This window comes from Plectropomus leopardus, chromosome 17, assembly GCF_008729295.1.
Source record: "Plectropomus leopardus isolate mb chromosome 17, YSFRI_Pleo_2.0, whole genome shotgun sequence".
NCBI lineage: Eukaryota > Metazoa > Chordata > Actinopteri > Perciformes > Serranidae > Plectropomus > Plectropomus leopardus.
Window position 1 is genome coordinate 19,121,474 of NC_056479.1, and position 24,742 is coordinate 19,146,215.

Sequence of the window (24,742 nt, forward strand, 5' to 3'; positions counted from 1 at the left end):
TTTTGGGATGCAGCACGTGAAGCCTGACGTCTGGTGCCTAAAACCTGTTCTTTGTACCCCATCATCAACCCTGAGCACTATTTTGCCACAGTATTTATTTTTTTTTGGAAACAGGGTTGAATTAATTTGACTATTAATACACAAGCTGCACCAGCAAGGTCATCCCTGATGTTTTTTTCATCTACTTCTGAAGAAAAAACAAAAGATGATGCAAGAATCAGAGCTGATGTTTACTTCTAATCAATGCTCAACTGGTGAGTTTTCAGATAAGAGGCTAAAGAAAACCACTCATGTGTGCGGAGGCCCGTGATCTGGAAAACCCCTTTACACGAAACCTGGGAAAGAGTGATGATCTGACCTGAACCGCCCACATATTTTGCGCAACAAAGAAATCCTGGTCCAGGTTTTGACTCTGTTATGAACTCTCTCTCCTCCTCTTCATCCGCCTCCGATCCTTCCTGCTGTCTTGGAATAACAAAAGCAGAAGTGGATCCTGTTTGGCAGCTGGATCGTCTCTTCATCTCTCTCTCTTTCTCTCTGTGTATCGTGTATCTTTGCACTTCTATTTTCCAGATTTAAGACTTGAACCCATTATAAATAGCCTGTGTTACTGCCTCCAATGTCTTCTTTCTTTCTCTGTCTGCAAGTTCTGTTTGTCTGCTCAGGGCCTCCATACCAGACTGTAGGCCGGTGAGACACTCGGTTATTTCCTGTTGTGGAGGTCCTTACAGAGTTCCTGCTAAGAGTTTCTGGAGGACTCATACATTTTTACAGAGTATACAACCTCACTTTTGAGTAGCCTCATTTACACAAAACCTGATGTATTTTCTAAATTAGAGGCTAACAACAAGAAGAACTCAGAACCTTTACTTAAAGGTCACATACTTAAAAATGTCAGATGTCCATGTCTTTTTGAAACTTGACACTTTTTCTGTAAGCTGATGCAGAGTTACCATCGCCCTGACTCTCTTGTTAAAAAGCCTATGGGATTTTCGTTCGATCGACGTTCTGTGGTCCCATTTAACACCAAGTTAATGAATGGGGTATTTACTGATGTATTTTATATTGTAGAATAAAGCATGAAAGTCTCTTAAGGGAAATTGAGGTGTTGAAATGCTAATGAATTTCCGGGTTTTCGGACTCATCCCTGGGGTTCCGCATTTATGGTCAAGTTATTGAAACTCCCAATCCACAGAAAAAAGCACACAGAAACCTTTGCCTTTAAACAAGCCATTAGGCTTGTTGTGACGTTATAGCTACACTATATAAATGTAGAAACTGCCATTACAGCCGTTTCCTGGCTGCAGTGTCAGTACAGGGACACCAAGAGCGCAAATGCGCAAGATCTGGAAACACTGACCAATTAGAGCAGACCAAGCTTTTCAATAGCTACAGGCACTAAAATGAAACATTTTAGACAGTGAAAGATTACCAGTATATTTAGGCTGACACTGTGAGAAAGGTAAAGAGTTTTTGCATATTTAAGCATGTAATCATGTTCTAGTAGAAACCCTGTATGGATGTAAAAATTTGCATAAGATGGGACCTTTAAGTAAAAGTGGCAATACCACAGTGTAGAAGTACTCTGTTATAAGTAAAAGTAAAGTACACATTTTGCAGTGTAGCCCATGTCAAAATAATATATATTTTATTGTTGGATTATATTTTGGTAACTCTAGGGTGAGTGATCTGGTTATCCTGTGATCAGTTGTACATGCTGGTAGGGAAAGGTGACTTTGTGTGGAGTGCTGATATTATTAAGGAAATAGGGAGCTTTGCTGTCATCACAAGATGACAGCAAAGCAGATCTGACAGAACATTTCTCAGGCCTCAGTTCGGCATGCAAGTGTCCTCAGTAGGTGTAGTATTGAGCAACAGCTGAATCCTTTGTCAATTAAGAAAGGTCTTGTCTAGACAGAGTTTGAGGTTATAAAGAGCATTATGTACAAGATCAAGAGATGAAACAAAGCAGCAATAATCCCAAACATACCTTTACTACTGCTGTCAAGACTATGTATTGGTGAAATGGCAAGCTGTCAAGATCACCATCGTCTTTTCAAAATTTCTTTGCTCTCGCTTTAGGGGGAAAAAAAGCAAAAGACTGAGCAGGATGTAGATTGTGTGATAAGATAAGAAAAGGTCTCAGTTTCTGCAGTCGACGGATGGCTGACAGATATATGGGCTGATCGTTTATCATTTGCAAAACATGCAAAACTATGCCCTAAAGAATGCCTTTAATAAGAAGAATCCAGTACTTTGGTGTTAAGGAAATGACATGTGAGGTTAGATAACAATCATAATGAAAGACTCACAGTTAAACTGTGATTAAGCAAAGATAAAGAAAAAAGGGACCCTGCTGTCAAAACCACTCAACTAATTTGTCTGAGGATTGTGACATATGATGGCCCAAAAATAAACCAATCAGAAGCTGCTTTTTAAATCCAAAGGGGAGAGGAAGTGTTTCTTTCAGAGTGAAATTTGGCAAGCAGTACTTGTTCATGAATAAGTGACTGAGACTAGTGGTGTCTGTGAAGAGACTGTCTTACTTCAAGGGATTGTGTTATAGGGTGTTTGAGGCTTTGAAGAATCAAACGGCTGTGTTGTGTTTGATGTAACCTCTGATTTTTTTGTTGTAATCTAATTTTCATAAAGGCAACATTGTGGAGGATGAGAGCTGACAACAAGTGACTGCTGCAGGCTTTGAAAATATTTAGTAATTTTTAAAAAGGAACAGTTCACCACAAAATGCGAAATACACATTTCGCCTCTTACCTTTCCATCTTACATTTATGGGGAGATGCACACTTCCTTCTGTGCAGTGGTTGGCAGGTGTAATTTGGTGAAAAGAAAATAGTTCCTACATGGATCTGCTCACAACAAGGTCTATGGATTATTTTGAGTAACCGGGTCATGATTTTTGGAAAGAGACAATGCTGTTGAGTTTTTTAAATGCCTTTTTCTTGTGCTTTGAGCACCACAAGCTGAGTGCCTTCTAGTTGTATTATATTCAAGAGAAGGCAGACAGCACCACAGTCAATCCTGCCAGAACTTGACTGATAAACAGCACTACAGGTAAGAGGAAAACAATGCTTTTATTTTTTTTTAATTTTGGGGTGAACTGTCCCTTTAAGGCTGACAAACATTGGAGTGAGACCTTTTTCTTTAGAGGCTTTTCTGTGATACTATGTGACAAAAACTCACATATCACATGTACTACTCCAATAAAAACATGACAAACATTCATCAACAACATGATATTGCTGTTTCATGCACTCTAGGTGTCTTATATCAGATATTATACAACAAGTGTTGCACCCAAGGACAACAGTGTGGTTTTCACATCAGATGTGTTTACAAGGCTGAAAGACTTAGCAGCTTTAGTCTCTCTTGTAGAGACGTGGGAAGCTGTTGTTGCTCTATCTCTGCAGATGATGGTGAAACTTTGTAACTAATGTTACGTTTTTACTTTTGACAATTGCATTTTACCGATGCTTATTTTAACATGGACCCACAGAAAAATGTCATCCCTGGGACACTCCTTAACTGTAGTGTAGTGGGTTTGTCTTGGTGGGCACAGCTTTTAGGGCTATGCATTTGTCTAGTTAATACCAAAATAGTGAAGCACAAGACCTCAGCTGACCTCCTTCAAAGTGAAATAGCAGGTGAGGTAGTCATCTTTAACAACCTCAAAGATCTTCATTTGGCAGTGAACTGAAACCTACTGTTGCTTGGTTTGGCCGGTCATGAATTTCCACTTCAGACACTGGCTTTACTGACAAAACAAAGACATAAATCATAATTTGTATGCATGTGAATTCAATATTATCAAAGCCAGCATCATGAGGCTAGTGGAAAACCAGCCCAGTGTTGTCTGTCTTTATTGATGTGAAGGAAAAACTTCTGGGAAGATTGTGACCATAATAGATGAGATTTGTGTTCCTCTGTTGTTGGAGCAGAAAAGTGCAGCAAATAGGTATTTATATCTCTAACTTTACTGTTTGATACACTGTATTAAAATTCCTGAGTCACTACTTATGAAAAGGGAGCAGTTACAAATATAATGTTTGCAACAGTATGAAAGTGACTCAGTAAAGTGGACAGTAAGCACTATGGACTGGAGTGGCTGCTACTCCACTCTCATAAAAGTTGTAGCTGATACTCTTTATGTGAGTAGATTGTATTTAAAATGAGTGCTGATATGATATAAAATGCCAGCCAAAACTCCATCATCAGCACAATAACTATCCAGAAGCCTTTATGATGCAAAGATGAGCCTTTTGGTAGTTTGAGGGATGATCCTGGAGAACGATCAACTCTGATCGTTCTCCAGGTGAAATGTGAAAAAGAGCTGATGGAGCTCTGTGTCTGATAAGAAACAAAAGAAGAGAGCAAAAAAATGCAGAGGAATGAATACAAAAGAAGGGATGAGACTGGAGTTGTACAGAGAGCTGGTTGAACCAGACTGGGCGGTTGCAGTAGGAGGAATGTGGGCTATTTCCATACCGCTACTGTCATCTGTCAAGAGGCAGGAACTGTCAAAGTGTGTGTGTTAGTGCTTTGTGTTACTCTGTGTCTCTGCATGTTTGAGAGCTGTGAGTAGGAGTAACGCCGAGGGGGGAAAAACAATTACTGCACACCTACCAGCCACAACCTAACAAGTACACGAGCGGGAAACAGGCTGCTAAAAGCTCTCACAGCAACACTGACCATCATAAGAACACAGACACCCCTGCTGATGGCATGTCAACCATCATGGGAACTGGAGAGAGAAAAAGGCAATGTGGTATGTATTTTATTCAGTAAATAAAAAAGCTATGATGGGAAAGCTATGATGGGAAAGTGGTTGAATCAGATATAGGCGTCTTATTTACACCTGCAGGAAAGTGTTACATGGACAGTTTATACACTTGATGTGAACTGGTTTGGAGTTTTGTTCATCAGTTTTACCAACTCTGACACACTTTCTTACATCACTTATAACTCAGCTGTGTATTTGCAGCAACCATGCCACAATCTAGTGTTGCCAGCTTGTGTAAGTGCTCTCTAATTAGCCTGCGGTGGGAACGGCCCTCTGCCCTCCTCATGTTTACAGGGTTGCTATTGTTACGGGAAGACCAGCCCAGAGGTCCTAATCACGGCAGACATCCCCTCCATTGTTACACATCAAGCCTGACAAAAATCAGGAAATGTTTCACTTGCTCTGTTTGTCCCTCTCAAAAGGACAATGCAGGTACTGATGAGTGATGTTTTTAGCCAGGATTTGAGCAAAGTGAGTTTCACTGCTATATATATTTACTACACTGCTGGTTGCAAGTGTTAGCTCATTAATTACAGATCCTAAATGCTTGAACTATTAATGATCAGTTTATTGGACAGATTAGAGTCTTTTGTTGTGGCTGCTGTAGCCTGAAATATGAATAAAACAAACACAGCTGCAAAATGGGCCATATTTTACATCCATCTGTAAGTCTATTTCATATTCTTTTTTTTTCCTCTTTGCTTTCCCTTCAAAGTAGAATTGCACAAAGCAAAGCTGCCTATGTGTTATCTGTCAAGATCTATGAGAATTGGCAGTGAAACTTTATTAGAACTGTCATATGGGGGGTTCTTTACTTTAAACAGCATTTATTTTGCTCAATTTAAGGTTTATACTTGTATTCTGGGTTTTTATTAGAACATGTTTACATGCTTTAATGTTTAAAAAACACTTAATATTTCTTCTACAGTCTTTGTATTCACCCTTTGTATGATATGCTCCATTTTAGCACCTGTATCTCTCTTTTATTTATTTATTTATTTTTTTAATCTAGCTGAAAACTGATAGAAAAGGGTGGGAGAGAGAAGGGGGATGACACGCAGCAAAGGGCCACAGGTTGGAATCGAACCTGGGCTGCTGCAAAGGACTCAGCCTAATATTGGGTTCACACTCTGCCAGGTGTGCTAGATCTTGACCCAGCGACTGTCTCTTTAAGCTGGCCTCCTGAAAAAGCCCAGTCTGCTCTGATTGTTCAGCATTTCTGGGTCTTCCATATCCACGCTCTCACTCGCTGCGTCTCTGCACCATCATTGCAGTGGGGGGATGACTGTAAAGAAGTAGAGCTTTTATCACCAATAAAAGCTTTTAAACCAAACTCCTCACAACTGGACATGTTGTGTAGCCACATGTAGCAGCGTAGGCTATGAAGAAATAAGTCCCAAGCTGATGCCAGCTTGTAGCCAAAGTAAAAAAAAATGCTGGAAACAGAGTATTCACAATGATCTGAAGCCTGAGGTATTTGCTCGCTCATACACACACACACACACACACACACACACACACACATATACACATATGTATGACGGAAAAAAGGAAAAGCTTGATAGTTCTAATAAAACCTGAGCACCCACATTGACGTAGTGTCATGACTTTCCAAGTTGGCGATTCTGCAGCAAATATAACCTGATACAACAGAGGTATCAGTATGCAAAACCATTCTCTCAAGTGACCTTGACACCAAAGTTATTGGAAAGGCTTGACTGTCTTTAGTCGTCAAAGGCGTTTAGTCATTTGACTCTGCAATCTGCCAATAAAGGCCTGTTGGTCACGTGAATCAAATCACAATCCCTCCAATATCTACAGAAGCACTTGACGGTAAAAACAAAGGTCTTGCTGTCTGGACTGTGGACTGGAGCAGGGCAGTGATGCATTATTCAAGAGCCTGAGTAGTTTTCAGTTGATTGGGGTCTAATGGTTCATCCACAAACTGGGCAGCAGCTCTAACATATGGGTCAGCACATCTGCTGACGCTATGCTAAAGACAAGCATTTATAGTTTAGTATACAGTTGTCGAGACAGTGATCAGTGACTCCAACAAAGAATGCCATTGAGCTTAAACAGAAAAAGACTCTGTTATCAGTGACGTGAATAATTTGCATGTGATCTTATTTCCTTTCTGTGACCCTATGACTGTCTAGAGCAGGGCGAGTTTCAGTTAGAATGGAGTCATGAGATCTCACCACTAATGATATACCATCTGTAACCTAAACTGACAATGACTTAGGCCTACTGTAAGACGAGGAGTGATTTGATCAAGTTTTCCTACTTTGTGAAAATGTTTCACTTACTGCATTTTATTATTAAAATACTTAAGATTAGACTTAGATGTCAGTCAGGATCAACAACTGTGTTTCTTTTACAGGGCAGCCAAACAAACTGTAATCTCTCAAGTTGCATTGTTTTGAAGGAATAAAATTAAACATTTGCATTTTTTTCCACCATACTGTGAGTTACTACACTCAGATTTCATGCTGCACAGGAAAAAGAGTTGTATATCTTGATTACAACTTGAACATTTGCTGGTTTTCTGATTGCTAACAGCTCATTGGAATTGTTCCTTCTTGTTTCATTACTCCCTGCATTTTTTTACCCTGACAAGAACTACCAAATATGACCTTCTCTCAATTTGTAGATGCATCAGCACTACCCTTAGTGACAAAACACATAATATTTCCTGTCATGATAAAAGCCACTCTGTAGTTCACCTGTTGAAGGCTTGTAGTATGAAGAAGTATCAGAAGAAAATGTTCAGTTTGCATTAGCAGTGACAGATACAGCTCTGATGCAGTGATTGCTAAACAGGGAAGCATCTATGAACAAGATAGAAATACAAGCAGTAACTTTACAATATTCACAATTTCCTTGAAATTGCTAGTTCATGTGAAGGCGATTTGAATCCAGTGCAGGACTGGTGGACTCTGCCACCATTATAAAATCTATTGAACGTCACCATCATGACATACACATACTTAGTGTACTACTAAATTCAATCTTGTATCACTTGGATGATAATGGCGTACAGTCCTTCAGGCCTGTTGTGTTATCGACTTATTGTACAATATATGAACCGGACCTTGATCACCAACATTTTAGCCAACATGATGCCCGAATAAACAGCAGGGTCCTCCCCGCCATTAAAAGCAATTTACACAATTCTCCTTTATTTTATTTCCACTCATGCTTACTTGCACAAACCCGAACAAAATTAAAACAACACTTAAAAGACAATACAGCATAGCTCACCAGTAGCCTGCAGCTGCACTTTTGGAGTGGAAGTTGCATAGTCCTGATAGTCGTGAGCTTGCCAACCCCTGACAACAAGTCAAAAATTGTTTATAATTTTAAACTCCTTAATCATTATCCATTTGTCATAAGAGGCATAGCTTGTTTTTTGTTAGTAGTTGGTAAGTACTATAATTTCTTATATATACTTTGTTGTACATATTAACAGGTGTAAATTACTTTTTTTTTCATTTTCAGCTATGATATTATCAGTACACCAGTGGCAAAAAATTAGCAAATGGTCAAAATGACAATAATATCCTTTATCACAGTTGTTTCTTGGACAATATATCCTCCAACAACAGGCCTACAGTCCTGAAATGCTACCATGTCTTTGTTGCCTCAGCAGCACATTGATGATGATGACCCGACTGGTTACGGTTGATCAGGAGACAAGAGCTCAAAGTAATTGTGAGATTGGAGAGAGGAAGTTACAAACTCAGTGACCTTTCCTTTAAAAACATATGGACGTTGTGTCTTTTGGAAAAAAAACTTGAGCACAGTGGCAGTTACTCATCCTTGCATGCTTTAAGACTGATGGGGGTATGAAAAGGCTAAGCATGCAAGTTTGAACTATTATGATGATATATTGATTGTTTCTGGAACAGCAGCCCCCTAAGTCATAATATGAAAAGGCTGAGTAGTGTTGCATTGGTAATCTATGTGGCAGTGCCTGGGGTTAAGCATGTAGCGTTTGTATATAACCTAATATGGATTTTTTGCAAGAGAACTACTCACACACATATAAACACACACTCACAGATTCCTAGACTTTCATGCATAATGCATCAGATGTCCAGCCTCGGCTGTACAGTAGTAGTTGTCCCCACAATGATATCCGATTACTCTGCTTTTCCTGATGCTATGGTAAACGCACAGCGGGGGAATTGTTACCCAAAACAGATTCAGTCTCGTCAGACAATCTGTCCCATTCTCCGGTCCAGGCGAGCTCTTTCAGCCAGAGTAGGAGGGATGGAGGAGTTTTTTTGCGCATTATAGACGTAGGTTGCCTGCAGGGTCTCTTTGCTCCACAATTACTGCTTTATGAGGCTGTTTAACTGAAGCCAAGGAGAGAGCAACGGAGGCAGAGAGTGTGAAGATGTCTGGTGTGCCGGTATCTGTTCGTACATCACTTTTCAGTCTCTCCCTTTCTTTGCTGTTTGGCATTGAAAGCATCCTTTTGTGTCTTTTGTTTCTTTCACATGCAGACGTTGCTTCTTTACAACTTCTCTCTCTTTTTATCCACTTAAGACCCCACAGACTATTTACTGGGGTCCATTATTACAAACTCACGTTGCACGGACAAGCGAAAATCAACAGAAATTTCTTATAAGTTTCTTATAAGATGTTTTGTCTCCCTAAAAGTCACAAGTACTTGATGATGTATTGCAAGAAAAAGTGTGTAAAATGAGGTACACACGATGAAGAATGATGAAAAGCTCCATAAACAGTTACCAAATGGACCTTGTAATGAAACTGTTTAGTCAGCTACTGTTTTAGGTAAGAATTGATTTTTAAAATTTTTTTTTTATTATTATATATATTAAAAGATTTATTAAATATATATTTTTAAAATACAAATGCAAAAAGTGAAGCAAATTTGGGTGTTGGTTTATTTCCTGGTTCTTTTTTTTAAATTCATTTTCTTTGTCTTGACTCTGGACGTTTATGAAGTAGATTAGGGCCTTATATTCAACCAAAGACAAAATCTTGGACTGAAATTTGACCTACTCCTTAATCAAGTAAATGGTCAATGGGGGCAAAATAGCTGCACATTTTCCCTAGATCAACTAAATCTGCCACAGTGCACTGAGTACACTCTACCTGGTGCTGTTATGTGTCCACCGAAGGGCTTTCACAGGGCTTGACAATAAAGCCTGCCAGTGGCAAGTAAACTGTGTGTTTGGGGAAGTTGAATGCCTCATGCTGTTGTCCAAATGAGCAAGTGTAAAACAAATTTAATGTCTAATGTAATGTTGAGGGATGAGTAAACGCGTAACTGGTACGAATACTTTTTATGAGTACATATATCATCTGATAAAATACTATCAATATCCATACTCGTGATGTAGTAAAATCCTTATTTAGGTATCTGTATTCAATTTCTTACCCTTGTTATAAAAAATGATCTGAAGCTTAATTCTGAGATTGTTCTTTAAATTGTTTTCTAATGAATAATGAATATAATGACCTCTGATCAACCCAGATCAATTTCAGGCTAAAACAACGACTTCTGTTAACGTCCTGCCCATTTCCAGTTTAAGTCCCACCCACTTACAGTTTAAATCCCACCCATTCCCAATAGAGATACAGACACAGATTATGATGTACTCGCTTTTCCCTAGTAATGTTATTTGAATGAACTGTGTACTGTATCGCTGATGTGGAGCTTATCTACCTGAGCTGCGTGCGCATATCTGTCTCACCACTAAGCATTTATCAGGACTGATGAGAAAGCTGTGACACACTAAAGACGGTATCTCGACGATGTTGTATACGAACATAACGTTACTAATGTTAATTATCTCTGTAATGCTGGCTGTGAGAGATTTACTTCGCTTTGCCCAGAAGCTAAGCTGACATCATGCTGCTCCAGCAAGGATTTCAGTGCAACGGTATCCCTTTCAGAAGCTTTGTAATTCAACTTTGAACTGCCGTGTCTTTTTGGAGACATTGATAGTGATAAATCTGACACTAAATATTGTAGGTGATTATTTATCAGTTTTTCTGATTGAATATGCGAGTTGAAAAATGTTCAATGTCTAATTGTAAAACGCTGTGCTTGTCACTGTCACATTTTTTTACCAAGCCATCCAATCACAGTAAAAGAATGACAGCAATAAATACCACAAAGACCAAATGTCACACGCAATTGCTTAGTGACAGTAACAATACAATACAAAGTAATACTTTGGTGGACACAGGGGCTTATTAAATTAATACCAGCGATTTTCAACCAATGAGAATTCCTGACGGACCAGAGCAAATCAACCAATCAATCGATCAGCCGTCCAGAAGATGTCGATTCATAAAGCTCCCAACAAATAGGTGTTTAATTGCATCTTTCTACTTACTTTGTATGCAAAAGGGCCACCTATAGAATTTGCTTTCTGTTTAATCTGACCACATTTAGGAGGAAAAGATTAAAAAAAAAAGAATAAAAAGCAAATTAAAATAAGGGGAAAACAAAGCCCTCTGCAGACATCGAAATCATCCACCGATACAGTCCCAACAACCTCTATGGCCACGAGGCAAAAATTACAAAAAGCTAATATAATTGCAGTCTTACAGTTTACAATAAATACAGGATTGAACTAAATCAGCAGCAGTAGTCTATACTGCCATTAAGAGCATTTACACTCAACACTTCCAGAACAATAACCTTTTTTTTATATCTTAACAAATTAAAAGTAAGTCATCATCATTTAAATGCGCATAGTTTTTTAGACATGGTATTTATACCCAATTAGCATCTTTTTAAGTTTCGTATATTGGCTCCGTTTCTATCTCTCTCTGCCTAGAAGTTGTTCGATACTATGTGAGCATCATTGTGTCAGAGAGAAATGATCACAGAGCCATCTGGATCTCTGCTCTCTTGACTGGCTGCTCGTCTGTGATAACATGAGCTCCAAGCCCTCAGAACGTAATAACCTAATAGTCCACACTGCCTCTGTCACTTTGTCTTACAGAACAGGACTGAGGAGAGGGGAGGATTTAAAGAGTGTGAGAGAGAGATGCAGCAGATAAATAAAGAGAAGAAGAAATAACTTTACTTTTCTTTCTCCATTATTTACAGTCAAAGGGGAAACAACGGGGAGGGGGGGGTCTGAAATGCAAAGCTGCTTAGCGGTATGATTCAGTTGGGGGATTTGAATCTGCACTCACCCCCACTTCAAGCACTGGGGTGGAGGCGGACAAAGAGAAAGATAGAGGGGGAGTGTGTGCATGTGTGTGTGTGTGTGTGTGTGTGTGAGAAACAGCGTAGGAGAAGCACAATCTGGTATAGCTCCATGTGAAAATGACCTACTTCCTGTCAGCTCATTCTCAAATGGATTGCTGTTTTCTGATGTATTGGAGGAGAGAGGGGGAGGTCCTCCGAGGGGTCTGTGGGGGGAGAAGTTGACGTGGCACGGTTAAATGAAAGATAAGGAGGTGGTTCTTGGGGACCCATGGTGTAGAATAAAATGTGTGTGAATTGTGAATCCTACATGCATGGCGTGCATATTGTGTACTCGTGTGTATACAGTGTTTGCTCATGCAGCACAACATGCATGTTGCGTGATGTGCCTCGCGCTCTCTCTCTCTCTGCAGTGATAATTACCCCCCAAATGACGGCCCGACGAGAGTTGACTATCAGAAAGCCAATATTTGAGGGGGCAGGCCTCACCAGATGCTCAGTGGTCGCTGTGTGTGTGTGTGTGTGTGTGTATGTGTGTGTGTGTGTGTGTGTGTGTGTGTATGCATGTGTCAAACACCCGGGATGTTATTTATGGAACTGATATGCTTTCCAAAAGGGAAGTTACATCTAACACCTGCTATTTATTCTACATACATAACACTGTCAATACCATAAAGAGGCACTGTGTAAACGTGGGAACTTGATTTGCGAAATATAGACCAGAAGAAGCCATTTGCCTGGATAACATACCTTTTAAAAACAGTTTTTTTCTAGCTTGTTATATGCAGTCTTTCAACTGTTCTGTTTGACTGTATTGTAGGGCTGTACCTGACTCAGAATTATGCCAGTCTCCACTGATTTGCCCTGAATACTGAATTATTTGTTTTGTTTTCCATACAAACTTTTAAAGTCTAAAAAAAACAGAGACTGTATCTTAATAACTTGCTGTCAGATGTAAATCCCTCACTTCCTCACCTTACTGTACGGTCTCTCTCTCTCTCTCTGTGTCGCTACCTGTGCATGTCTGCATGTCCGCAACTGCAAAGTGTTAACATGAAATTCAAGACCACTCACTAAATCTGGCTACCAAAATGTCCCCAAAAGTACACTGCACAGAAAAAAAATGACGGCTGAATTTAAGGCAATCTCAGTCGACAGAGGGTCTCCGACTGATAATTTGAGTCTTTGACTTTCAAGAAGCAGCCCCACTTTATTGTTTATTTATTCTGTCTTAATATGATCAATATGATCAGCACTTTTCTCTGAATTTTAAAAAAGTCCAACCATGAAAGTAACCAATGTCCTTTAGATGACATATGTCATTCTGTCAGTGTGTCAGCCTGTGAGACATTTTTTTTCCTACCCTATAAATTACGCAGGAACCATCATGCAGGAGTAGGGCAGATTTGACCTATAATATTACACATTTTCATGCTTACTACATTCCAAAGACTTTGCACTCCCTACAATGTGATTATCTGTTCCAGTTGAAACGTTAGTCTCTCAAAGAGAAACTGGGCGCTAGTCAAAGTATTAAAAGATACTATGTAAGTACTTCAAACTTTCCCAAGTGTTAAGTAATTGCTAAAGGAATTCAGCAATGTATTATAATTGTAATATTTTGCAACTGGATGAGTGAGTAATCCAAACTGCCATGGGACAAGACATGTATGGAAAAAAGACTTAAAGTGTGAATAGAGAAAAATAAATAAACGTACCAAGTTCACCTTTAAAAAAGATATCTGAGAGTGTATGAACTCCTGTCTGTTAGTGTATTAATTTAGGTCATGATGAGTAACGTCATTTGGGGCTGGATTCACTGAACAGGTATGCAGTGGCAGGCTTAATCCCTGTGACTCTGACTGGCTGGTCGGACAGTGAATTAATTTAATCCATCCTCATAACCCTGCCCCTCCCTCTCTCCGTCACTCACACATGCTCTTTCATTTTCCCTTCTCTCTGTATTTTCCAGTACCTGAGGACCTGTCTTTGGAGGAAAGAGATGAGCTGTCGAACATACGCCGCAGGAAAAAAGAGCTTCTTGATGATATTGAAGTGAGTAACAATCCCGGGATGATGATTCCATTTCCTCCAACAATAGAAAGATCTAGTAATTAGGGCTCGTCAATGTGATCAAAACATATACAGTAATAAGCAAATTGCAAAGCGCTGGCATGTAAGATGACTTGTGCGTTGAGTGTTGATTTGTTTCATGTGTGATTTTATTTTGCGTAGAGTTACCAATATTGTAAAATGACCATATATAGTACAGCAATTGAGCGGTTCCTGTCATCCTCCAACTGTGCACCATCTAATAAAGACATGTCCTGTTAAAGCTTAAGTTGGTAACTTTAATAAAAAACTAACTTGACGTTTCCACAAATGCCATTGGAAGCACAAGGAGGGTAAACATGATTTTTTTAAGAGATTATCTTTATGATGTATTACTGTCAGGATGTAGTGACAGTTTTTGTAAATGTAACAAAAACTTTTTTTAAATAAAAGTTACATCTTGAAGATAATCCTATTAATATTATATAATATTACATTTTAACCATGTAGCCCAGCTCTAACTATAACAAAACCTGGCATTATGCTGTGATCCATGCTGTTTGTCTTTTTTGTTAAAATCATTTTTTTTAAAAACCAATTGTAGTATATGGAATAGATAGTGAGTGAGTCGTGTTCTGATTTTCTTCTCTGCAGCGGCTGAAGTTTGAGATTGCAGAGGTAATGACTGAGATCGAGCAGCTAACCTGTGTGGGTGAAAGGTAAGTTCCTTTTTTTTCCCTAACTCATTAATTGTTTCAAAGCTGCAAGTAATGATTGTTTTAATTGTTGATTATTCTGCATATTATTTTCTTTTTTTTTCAACCAATCTGACGTTTTGAAAGAAAAAATGACCCCATCCTCATATTTAATGAGCTGCAACCAATTAATGTTTGGCATGTTCGCTGAACTTAATGATTAATCACAACTTAATTTATTTTTCTGCAAGGTGACGTATCGATTCATTGACTTATAGTTTTAGGATGAGGTAATTCTTTCTTTTACTTTTTCTGCTCTGTAGAGCCTTTCAGTCATGTTGTCGCTTCAGCCGTGTGCCTCACACCTGTCGTCGTGTGTGTGTGTCTGTGTGTGTTAATCCCTATTTGTTTGAGGAGTGAAGCAGGACAGTCCCTCGACTAAACATTAAGTAAACAGTCTGTATTCAGAGGCTGTAATTTGATTGGTTGATGAGGTGGAGTGAGGCCGTGTGTGTGTGTGTGTGTGTGTGTGTGTGTGTGTCTCAGGTGCAGCTGGCAACGGGGCTCAAGCTATTCTAGTCACACAGGAAGCAGAGGGAGCAATATACACAAAGGTGGAGATTTCCCTGTAGGGCTCATGCAAAATGTGTTTTGAGGAAGGGGGACAACTGCTTATGCACAAGTACAGTACAGGTGATAGTCACATGCGGCTCTGCTTTGTGTATTTCCAGTTGTTTTAGGTTAAACCCCGTGTACACTCACGAGTTATATAAACGTAAACAAAGTTTCACCGTGTCCTGGACGAACCCATCCCAAACTGACCTACTGTACAAACACAGCAGCCTGGAGACAACACCACACCCTTAACTGTCACATGATGGATGTTTCTGTGTTTTCATTGCAGTAAAACCACGCAAAGAAACAAACAGATCGCCATGGGGAGGAAGAAGTTCAACATGGACCCTAAAAAGGTCAAAACTTGCCTTAAACTGATTGTTTGTCAGGATAAATAACACTGTTACTGAACTGCACTTTTATGATTTAAACGAAAATTTAAAACATCCAACAGGTTTATTAGACCAAAAAGGTATCACTGTGCACTCCTTTTTTTTTTTTTAAACAGGGGATCCAGTTTCTTCTTGAGAACGATCTTCTCCAGAACACCCCAGAGGACATCGCACAGTTCCTCTACAAAGGCGAGGGGCTTAACAAAACAGTCATCGGGGACTACTTAGGGGAACGGTGAGCTCTCTGGTTTTCCCTCTGTTTTCACTCCACCTTTCTTTTTCCTCTCCCCATCTCTCTGTCAGATCTGCACTGCACTGCACTTAGACAAGGGCATAAAGCCCCAGGAAATTGGTGGTCTGGATTTATGGAGCAGAGCAGCGACAGGCGACAGTGCCAGTAAAATAACCGAGCGGACATGTGGTTCTTATCGAAGGAAAATCAATGGGGACAGAACTGTCAAAACAACAGCAATTTCATGCTGCCTGCAAATACAGTGGCTTTCTGTCTGAAACTGGTGCTTTGCATTCACTTTTTACCTTGACCCCCAAAATGCGTGAAATTGTCACTTTTTTTTTTTTTTTTTTTTTACACATTTCAGAGATGAATCCTGCGTTAAAAGTCTAATGTCTGTTTTTCCTGTTACTGTTTGACAGTGTAAATACTTAAACATGTGTGACATGTGACCCTCCTCTCCTCCAGGGATGATTTTAACATTAAAGTCCTCCAGGCGTTTGTGGAGCTTCATGAGTTTGCAGACCTCAACCTCGTACAAGCCTTAAGGTGAGTTAACAACCAATAACAGCACTGTGTTTAAGAAATGGGGTCTATTTTTGTGTGTGTGTGTGTGTGTGTGTGTGTGTGTGTGTGTGTGTGTGTGTGTGTGTGTGTGTGTTCCTACAGGTGCAGTGAGAAGATGATATACAATTCAGGATGTCCAGTTTGAGTTATAGTACATACTTTACGGCAGTAAAGACTAATCAAACATCAAACAAACTGTATTGTGGTCTATAATACTATGAGGGAGGATTTTATGTTTTTCATGTTTTTTTGTTCTGATTACAGTGTTTAAGAGTTTCTTTAGGAGCGTCAGTAAAAGCAATTCTTGTTTACTCAGGTTTGATGATTGTCACGATTCATGTTTATAACGTTTTTCTAACTCTAAAAGCCTTCCAAGTGAGGCTGTCTTCATGTATTTCGTAGTGTCTTTCCTTTCTTAATGATAATGTAAAAAAAAAAAAAACAGCTGAGACGTATAATAGGGTTTGTATTTCTTAGAGAATATCTTGTGATAAACATTTGCTTCAATATTTCATGATCTGTCATTCAGTTTTCTCTCTCTTTCTCCGCTGTTGTAGGCAGTTTCTGTGGAGCTTCAGACTTCCTGGCGAAGCCCAGAAAATTGATCGTATGATGGAGGCATTTGCCTCCAGGTACTGCCAATGCAATCCCGGCGTCTTCCAGTCCACAGGTACCACACACACACAAACACACACACACACTGCAGCAGACATATGAGTCAGACTCAGCCAGACAGTCCTGGACAGATAATATGGGCCAGCCAGACCACCTCAGCCTCAGATCAATATTTCTGGCTGTCTGTCTTCCCTCATTAGACATCTGGGCCTTTTCAGGCTGTATAAATCTTAAGTGACCACGACCCCTGAAGATTTTTCCCAAAGGATCAACGAATATGACCACTTTCTGATTAAATAGAGGTTTGCGCTCAGAAAATCAGAAAGTTTCCCACCATACTTAGCAGCTTCCTCACTAATCGTTGTGTAATCATGACTTGTGTCTCCAGCAGTGATAATGAAATTGATCACCGGTCAATGGTGGTCATTAGTGCAGTCTTGGCCCATTGCACATCGTCTGCTGTTTTTGTGTTAACCGAGCAAGTGCCGAGGAGGACGCAGGTGACAGCTCAGGTCATGAATATTGATGTGGTGCAGTGGTGACACACCCAGACTTACTTATTGGTCATCTCTCAGGACCGGAGCACTCAGGGTTGTAAATTATAGTGCAGAGGATGTTGACTGGGACAGTTAGTGTGTGGATGGATGAGGTGGAGGGTGGTTAGCAGGAGTTATGATGTGGAGTTGCAAGAGCATTAGATCAAGGTTTTGTGTGTGTGTGTGTGTGTGTGTGTGTGTGTGTGTGTAAGGGCTCCACAATACAAGGAAATTATGAGATGAGTGATAATGTATCTCATCGATAATATTACTTAAAATAAAAAAAACAATAAATGTGCTCAGTTCTTGCTGAGACTTGCACAGCACCTGTGTTTGTGTATACAGGTAGATATAATTATATTTACTTGGGAGGAGCTATAGTGTTTATACGTGAACAAACTGAAATCTACTCTGTACATTTAGTACTACTTGACTTAAGTGTGGATTTCTTCTCTGCTCTGATCGCCAACAACACTATCAGGTCTCAGCGCAACTACTGTCACTCTCTCTCTCAGTTGACCACACACTCGCTACTCATTTTCTAAAGGAGCTACGCTACTCTTGCAACACGAGTCATCACTCTTGGGGCTTTCCACACAATCATTTATTTGTGAATTAATTTTCTATTTTTGGAGCTAGACCATTTCATTCAGAGCGCTGTTGAAAAATATATGCAGTTCCGTTCTTCAGAGCACCACATTCCTGGAGCGCAGAGTGTAAGCTGGTCAGAGATGGAGCATCACGAAGCCAGGCACAATTAAAGTGAAGCTTAACAGTTCTTTAATTCATATAGATATGAGATTGCTTTGTTTTTTTTTTTAGAGCAATAGTGCTCTTAATGTTGTTCATAGTTTTTCCAATGAAACTGGCATCCCATGGGAACCACGCACCCAGTGGTCCAGTACTGGGTCTAAAAGTTTGCTTTCACTCATTTCTGCAGCAGCTGCTCCTCTCATCCCACAATCAAATCTGGTAAGCTCTGATCAATCCACCCTCAAACTGATCAATTGATCAATTCTCCACCCTGAGACTCAAACTCAACAAACTGCTGCTGGGGTAAAAAATAAAGTATTCTGCCTATACTGCATTCAATAACTGGCAAAAACCTCTGAAATCAAACAGGGGATGCATAATAATCACAATAAGACACACACACCAACCCCCCAGAATAAGAGTCTACCGCCACACATAGACTTTTATTCTGTGGGAAACACTGTTTTTTGACCCAGTCGTATGTTTTTTTGCCAAGACACAATAAATGCTCTTTGTGTATTAACTCGTATGTTGTTTTAGGATTGAGTGACATTTCATCTATGAAAGTAAACAAGCCAGCCTTTGTCTTTTTTTGCACTGTGCGCTACTGGTAGGAACAAAGACACAGACAGAGTAGGGGGAGTCTCAGAGAGCAGAGCAGAAGTAGTATTGATGCTGGCTTGCTCACTTTTTTGAGCACTGGCCTGTTTGGGCAACTTACTGTTCATAATTACTGGCGTGATGTAACTTCTTACTGGCCACAAGCCATCCGGTCGTCCTTATTGTTGTACATAGTGAGGGCTCTGTCCGAAAGAGTTAACAGCATGGCCCACATTAAACAAAATAGCGCCTACAGACAAAATGTAATTTGATATGTTGTTAACTGTATTTAAGGTGCAATATTGCAGTCTTTAAAGATGCGTTTATCGTGCAAGTTGATATCACAATGACGATAAAGAATGGTGTATTGTGCGCCCCGTGTGTGTGTGTGTGTGTGTGTGTGTGTGTGTGTGTGTGTGTGTGTGTGTGTGTGTGTGTGTGTGTGTGTGTGTGTTCAAAGGCCCAGATGAGAGCGCAATGTGCCCCAGAATATGGGGCTCTTTGTTGATTAAATTCTCTTTTTATTAGAAAGAGTATTAAATAGATGTGGTGGGAAAATCAGTTGATGGATTCCTGTCTAATTAATCACAAATCATGTGCTGTCATCTCAATATCATTTTATCATTTTTGGAATTTTAGAAAGAAAATGTTTGAAATGCAAACAAATGAATGATCTTCATCTAGCCTTTATATTATAAAATCAATGATTTAAGATAGACTTCGTGAAAAAAGATCAGTAATTGTAATAATTTACACACTAATCCATGAACTCCAAGCAAGAAAACGTGTTCTTACACAGAGAGATGTGTGCTTGTATTTTATGATTTCAGTGACAAACACTGTGTAATTACCTCCACAGACACCTGCTACGTCCTATCATTTGCCATCATTATGCTGAACACAAGCCTGCACAATCCCAACGTCAGAGACAAGCCCCCTGTGGAGCGCTTCATCTCCATGAACAGAGGGATCAATGAGGGGGGAGACCTCCCAGAGGAGCTACTCAGGGTGAGAGCTTTGACTTTATTAGTTTGTTAGGTATGACAAATGTATCCAAGGAAGTGTGCGTGGAGAGAGAAACGTCTTGGAATTTCTGCACCAAGCAGAGTCACGCTTCACTAATTGAGATATTGCTGCTCAGCAGAATTAGATCCTCTCCCTAGATACTTATGCTAATAATCTTTTGCGATCTCTCAAAGAAAAATTCAAAAAAGCAAGTTGATTTACCCACATACTATAGGCTGACGTCTTTACCAAAGTGCCCTTGGCTTATTTTAAGAAACAAACGACACTTTGTCAGCTCCCAGAGTTATCGAGGTATGAATCATTGTCTCTCACTTTCCGACATTTAAATAGAATTTGTCAATGTTTTGTTAATGTATCGTTAATCTGAAGGTAGGAGGTACTGAAAATGGCAATGTGAGCTTTTCTGTTCCATAATGTTCCTTTCCCTATTGTTTTAATTCTCTGTCCAGAATCTATACGACAGCATCAAGAGCGAACCCTTTAAGATCCCTGAGGATGATGGAAATGACCTGACGCACACATTCTTCAACCCAGACAGAGAGGGCTGGCTGCTTAAATTAGGTTAGTGTGTGTGTATGTGTGTGTCTGCACATTTCCCTTGCTGAGGGTATGCAAGACATCCTGGATAACTTTATTTGGTTACCCTCCCACTTATCCTCGCTACAATTGTGGCTTTATTCTCACAGACGAGTGCGAACAAGAGGACAGAGTGAGGTTAATATCATTCGTGCTCTCTAACTTGACGCTAAGGTATCATGTTTTAGACGCAGTGAACTTGAACAGATCACCACATTATTTCTTAGTTTATGGTCTTTTTGATAGGGGCAGGTACAGTATACATAGACAGGGGCATCACAATGAGAGGAAAATTGGGACCGATTACATCGGGCCCTAATGGGAGGAAGGGCCCTGGGAAGGCCTGGAAAGAAAAGTTCTATTTGTTTGCAATATTTTATTAAGTAATTTAGTAAATTAGTAATTAGTGCTATAACTAAATTAAAAGTGGCTAAACAAATTGACTGAACTTTGTATAAAACAAATAGTGGAAGCACTCTGAGGCCCCTCTCACCCCTTAGGGTGTGAAATGGATTAGTCCACCCCTGCACTAAATGCAGCTAGAGCCGAGTCAGTAACTGACCATGCTGTTGGAGCACACACATACACAAGAAAGAAAGAAAGAAAGAAAAAAGGACCCAAACTGGGAAGGCCAGGGAGCCCATAGAGACTGCTTATGTGTAGGGCTCAGAATTAGGTTCTTTGCTCTTGCATAGACAAACTGAGAATAGTTATCCCATGCAAGAATCATAGACTTTATATTGGACTGTAGTTTGCAAAATCTGTCCCTAGACAGGCTTTTAGAAAACTAAGACATTATAAGTATGTGGTAAAAATAGGGTAAACTGAGTACAGCAAGATACAATAAAGCACACAGTGAAAACATTTAAAAACTACACACAAGTACAGGTTTGTTGCTGAATTAACCAGAATTTGGAGGCACTCTTTAGTGTAACAGATTGAGGTGAAATTCTTAGATTTGAAGGAAAAAAATAATGCCTGTACACTTACTCTATGCCCCAAAAGTTTAATCAAGACAGGGTTTCAATCTTACTTCAGTCTTTGCCAGGACATAAAGTTTTATGCATCTATACTTGAAGACAAAAGTTTAATAGCACATTTCAACGTTTGTTCCAGCACATTCATTTTACTCATATAAATTAATGAGTCTTGTTCTTGGAGAATAATTGTTAGCATATCACATAGGTGTGAGAATTTAAAAAAACAGCGTACATGAATGAAAAAAGTTGCAAAAGTCTCGTGTTCAACAAAAGTTGAATATTGTCAACATTTCAATCCTACTTGGAGCTTTTTGACCTGTCAAAGATCCTTTTCCTTGCACAATGATCATCCCATCTCCCAACAACATTTGGGATGCACATACTGACATCTCCGTATTTGTATCCCTTTATGTTGGAAAAATGGTACAGACATGTACCTTTTCTCAGTTTGGTACTTATATGTACCTGTTCAACCTAGAAAATGTACATGACATCTTATGGTCCAACAAAGACCCTTTGATGGTACATCAACAGCAGTTGTACCTTAAAGAACATATGTAACCCAACTGTACCGCTTTTTCTGACAGTGCAATATGGTAGTATGGGTAATGGAACGCATAGATAGCTTATGGTGAAAACCAAAAAGAACTGAAGCCGTAATTGCTTGAAGCGCTCACTAAGTAGCAGCTCCATCTCTATGACATTATCACAATTATTGACATGCCTACAGATCCTGTTTGTCAATGTGTGTATTTTTGATGTATCTGTGTATGTAAGAATTAGACTGAAAAAAACTTAATTTCCCCATTGAGGGATTAATAATTAAAAATATATTATTGTCTCAATATTGATTCAAGCTAAAAAAAAATGTTTAAAAAAAATAGAAGCATGACAGACAGTCATGGCATGGCAGCCATACAAGATCATTCCAAGAGATAAGTCAGCACAGTGGATTTTAAGAACATAAAAACACTATATATCTTATGTGAGAGGCAAGAGAGATGAGTCAGAGACAAGGATAAATAGAGATACAGTTGGAAAGATGAGGGAAAGACACTGTATGGTGATATATGGAGGGATAGTCGTGGCACAGTGGCCATTAAAGATAACCAAACACATATGTCAGCACAGTGGCCATGACAGATAATCAAACAGATCGGTCAGCCCCACAGCCAGCCAAAACCAGCACACAAACATGGAAAATAAAAATGGCACTTACTTTTTGTAGACCTTACTGGGCGGTGATAGCTTAATAGCAGGGACTTGACGTGGAAAATGGAGGATAGTGCCCTTGAGCAAGGCACTGAAGCTCTAACAGCTTGGAGCACTGAGTATGTGTCAGCTCCATCAGTCTAACATCTATCTACAACTAATGCATGTCTACACGTCCTGTGTGTGTGTGTGTGTGTGTGTGTGTGTGTGTGAGTGTAATAAATACTAATAACAGAGTGTAATATTCAATTTAGACTATTATTTTATCATATAGATTTAACTAATGATCCAAGCAGATAGACAACAGATAATTATGGCACAGCGACCATGACAGATCATAATACTAACTGACACAACACAACACAAATCGCCACCTCAGCATTATGAGGTTCAATCTAACTTATTTTTAAATGTTATTATTCTTATTTTGTGACAACATATTAACATTCTGTGAGGTTTTTCATAAAAGTTGTTTGTAGTTTTGTATTTAGAAAACAAAACAGATTCGTATAATTTTTGCTATTTGGAATGCAAAACTTTGAAGCTCAATGTCTCAGAACCACTCAGATAGAAACTCAGACTTCTAAGGTGGCAAAATGTAAATGACACTTATATCTCACAGCAGATAGACAGATAGAGAGGAGATGTAGAGAGATATTCAGGGCACGGCGGCCATATAGATAAAGAGGGATTAGGAATAGAGATAGACAGAGTGATAGAGAGGTAAAACCAGAGATAAGGGATAGTTATAGAGATGAGAGATCAGTCGGCATTGCGGCCAACCAAAACCACAACTCAGACTTAAAGAAAATAAAAATGGCCCTTACTATTTGTAGATTTAGTTTGGCAGCAGTAGCTTAGTCTGGAGTGGGAACCAGAGGGTGCTGGGTTGGAGTCCAGAAGTCTAGCATGGACCATGTTGCAGAGCGTGGACTGGTAGAAAGACAAAGAATAAGGAGATATAGAGGGATAGTTATGGCACAGCGGCCAAAAACACAACACAGACATAGGTCCCATTCGCACAAGACTGTTATTACCTAGGGACCCCCCCCACATCTGTGTTTCATGGATCGCATTTGTACAGGATAAGCAATGGCTGTGTTTATCAGAAATTTACTGACAATGCAATACTAAATTTGTAACACAGCAAATGTATAATCATGAATGCATGCTTGAAAATAAGGTTGGGTTTTTTTTTTCTCTCAAAAGAACAACTGATAAAGAAGTACTTTTATAAAACATTTATTGATATAACAAACAAAGTGTGTCTATTCCAAACTATGTACAAAAAACAACTTAATGTATCACCCCACCATATCAGCTAAACACAATAACGAAAAAGAGAATATAAATAAATATATATATATATATATATATAAAGTAAAAAAGTGATGCTCCACATGGGCTGCTAATTGGGGAGTCAGCTGTTTCATGACATCACAAATCCACAGTCTGTATAAGCAAAATAACTTTCAAAACACGATCACCTCACCATGGAGCTGTTTACTGAACTGTGTGCTGCTTCTTAAGCTGTTATATACAAAGAGTTATAATCACAGCTTTGCCCTGAATTAAGTCTTATATTTAGCAAAAAACAGATGTGTTATTATATAATATATATATTAATTTTGCTATTGTATTTTATCATGTTTTATGTGTATTTAATATTTACTATTGATTGCTCTCTCTAATAGAGCTTCAATAAACATCTGTAGCCTGATCAGAATCAGTACATTGACATGCAGGGATGTTTTAAGACAACTGGTGTTTTCAGTTCATCACGTTTGAAAGATAAGAATGATCATATGTACAATATAGTGGATCTAACACATCGTATATATTTTCAATATTTATTTCGGCTATTCACAGTGTGGATTCATGACAATAAATATGAG

The 24,742-nt window shown here is 39.2% G+C and overlaps 1 protein-coding gene across 2 annotated transcripts in view; it reads left to right on the plus strand.

Moving 5' to 3' along the window:
• The window catches only part of LOC121956446 (cytohesin-3), a 47,537-nt gene that overhangs the window by 12,380 nt on the left and 10,415 nt on the right, over positions 1–24,742 (plus strand). The window contains exons 1-9 of one of the 2 annotated variants that reach the window (XM_042504657.1): positions 4,610–4,783; positions 13,969–14,051; positions 14,703–14,767; positions 15,648–15,714; positions 15,867–15,985; positions 16,451–16,531; positions 17,107–17,219; positions 19,913–20,061; positions 20,529–20,640. In XM_042504657.1, the coding sequence (XP_042360591.1) occupies positions 4,741–4,783; positions 13,969–14,051; positions 14,703–14,767; positions 15,648–15,714; positions 15,867–15,985; positions 16,451–16,531; positions 17,107–17,219; positions 19,913–20,061; positions 20,529–20,640 (832 nt within the window). In that variant the 5' untranslated portion in view covers positions 4,610–4,740. Of the gene's footprint in view, positions 1–4,609; positions 4,784–13,968; positions 14,052–14,702; positions 14,768–15,647; positions 15,715–15,866; positions 15,986–16,450; positions 16,532–17,106; positions 17,220–19,912; positions 20,062–20,528; positions 20,641–24,742 lie in introns of those variants that run through there. The other variant, XM_042504656.1, reaches the window with a different exon arrangement.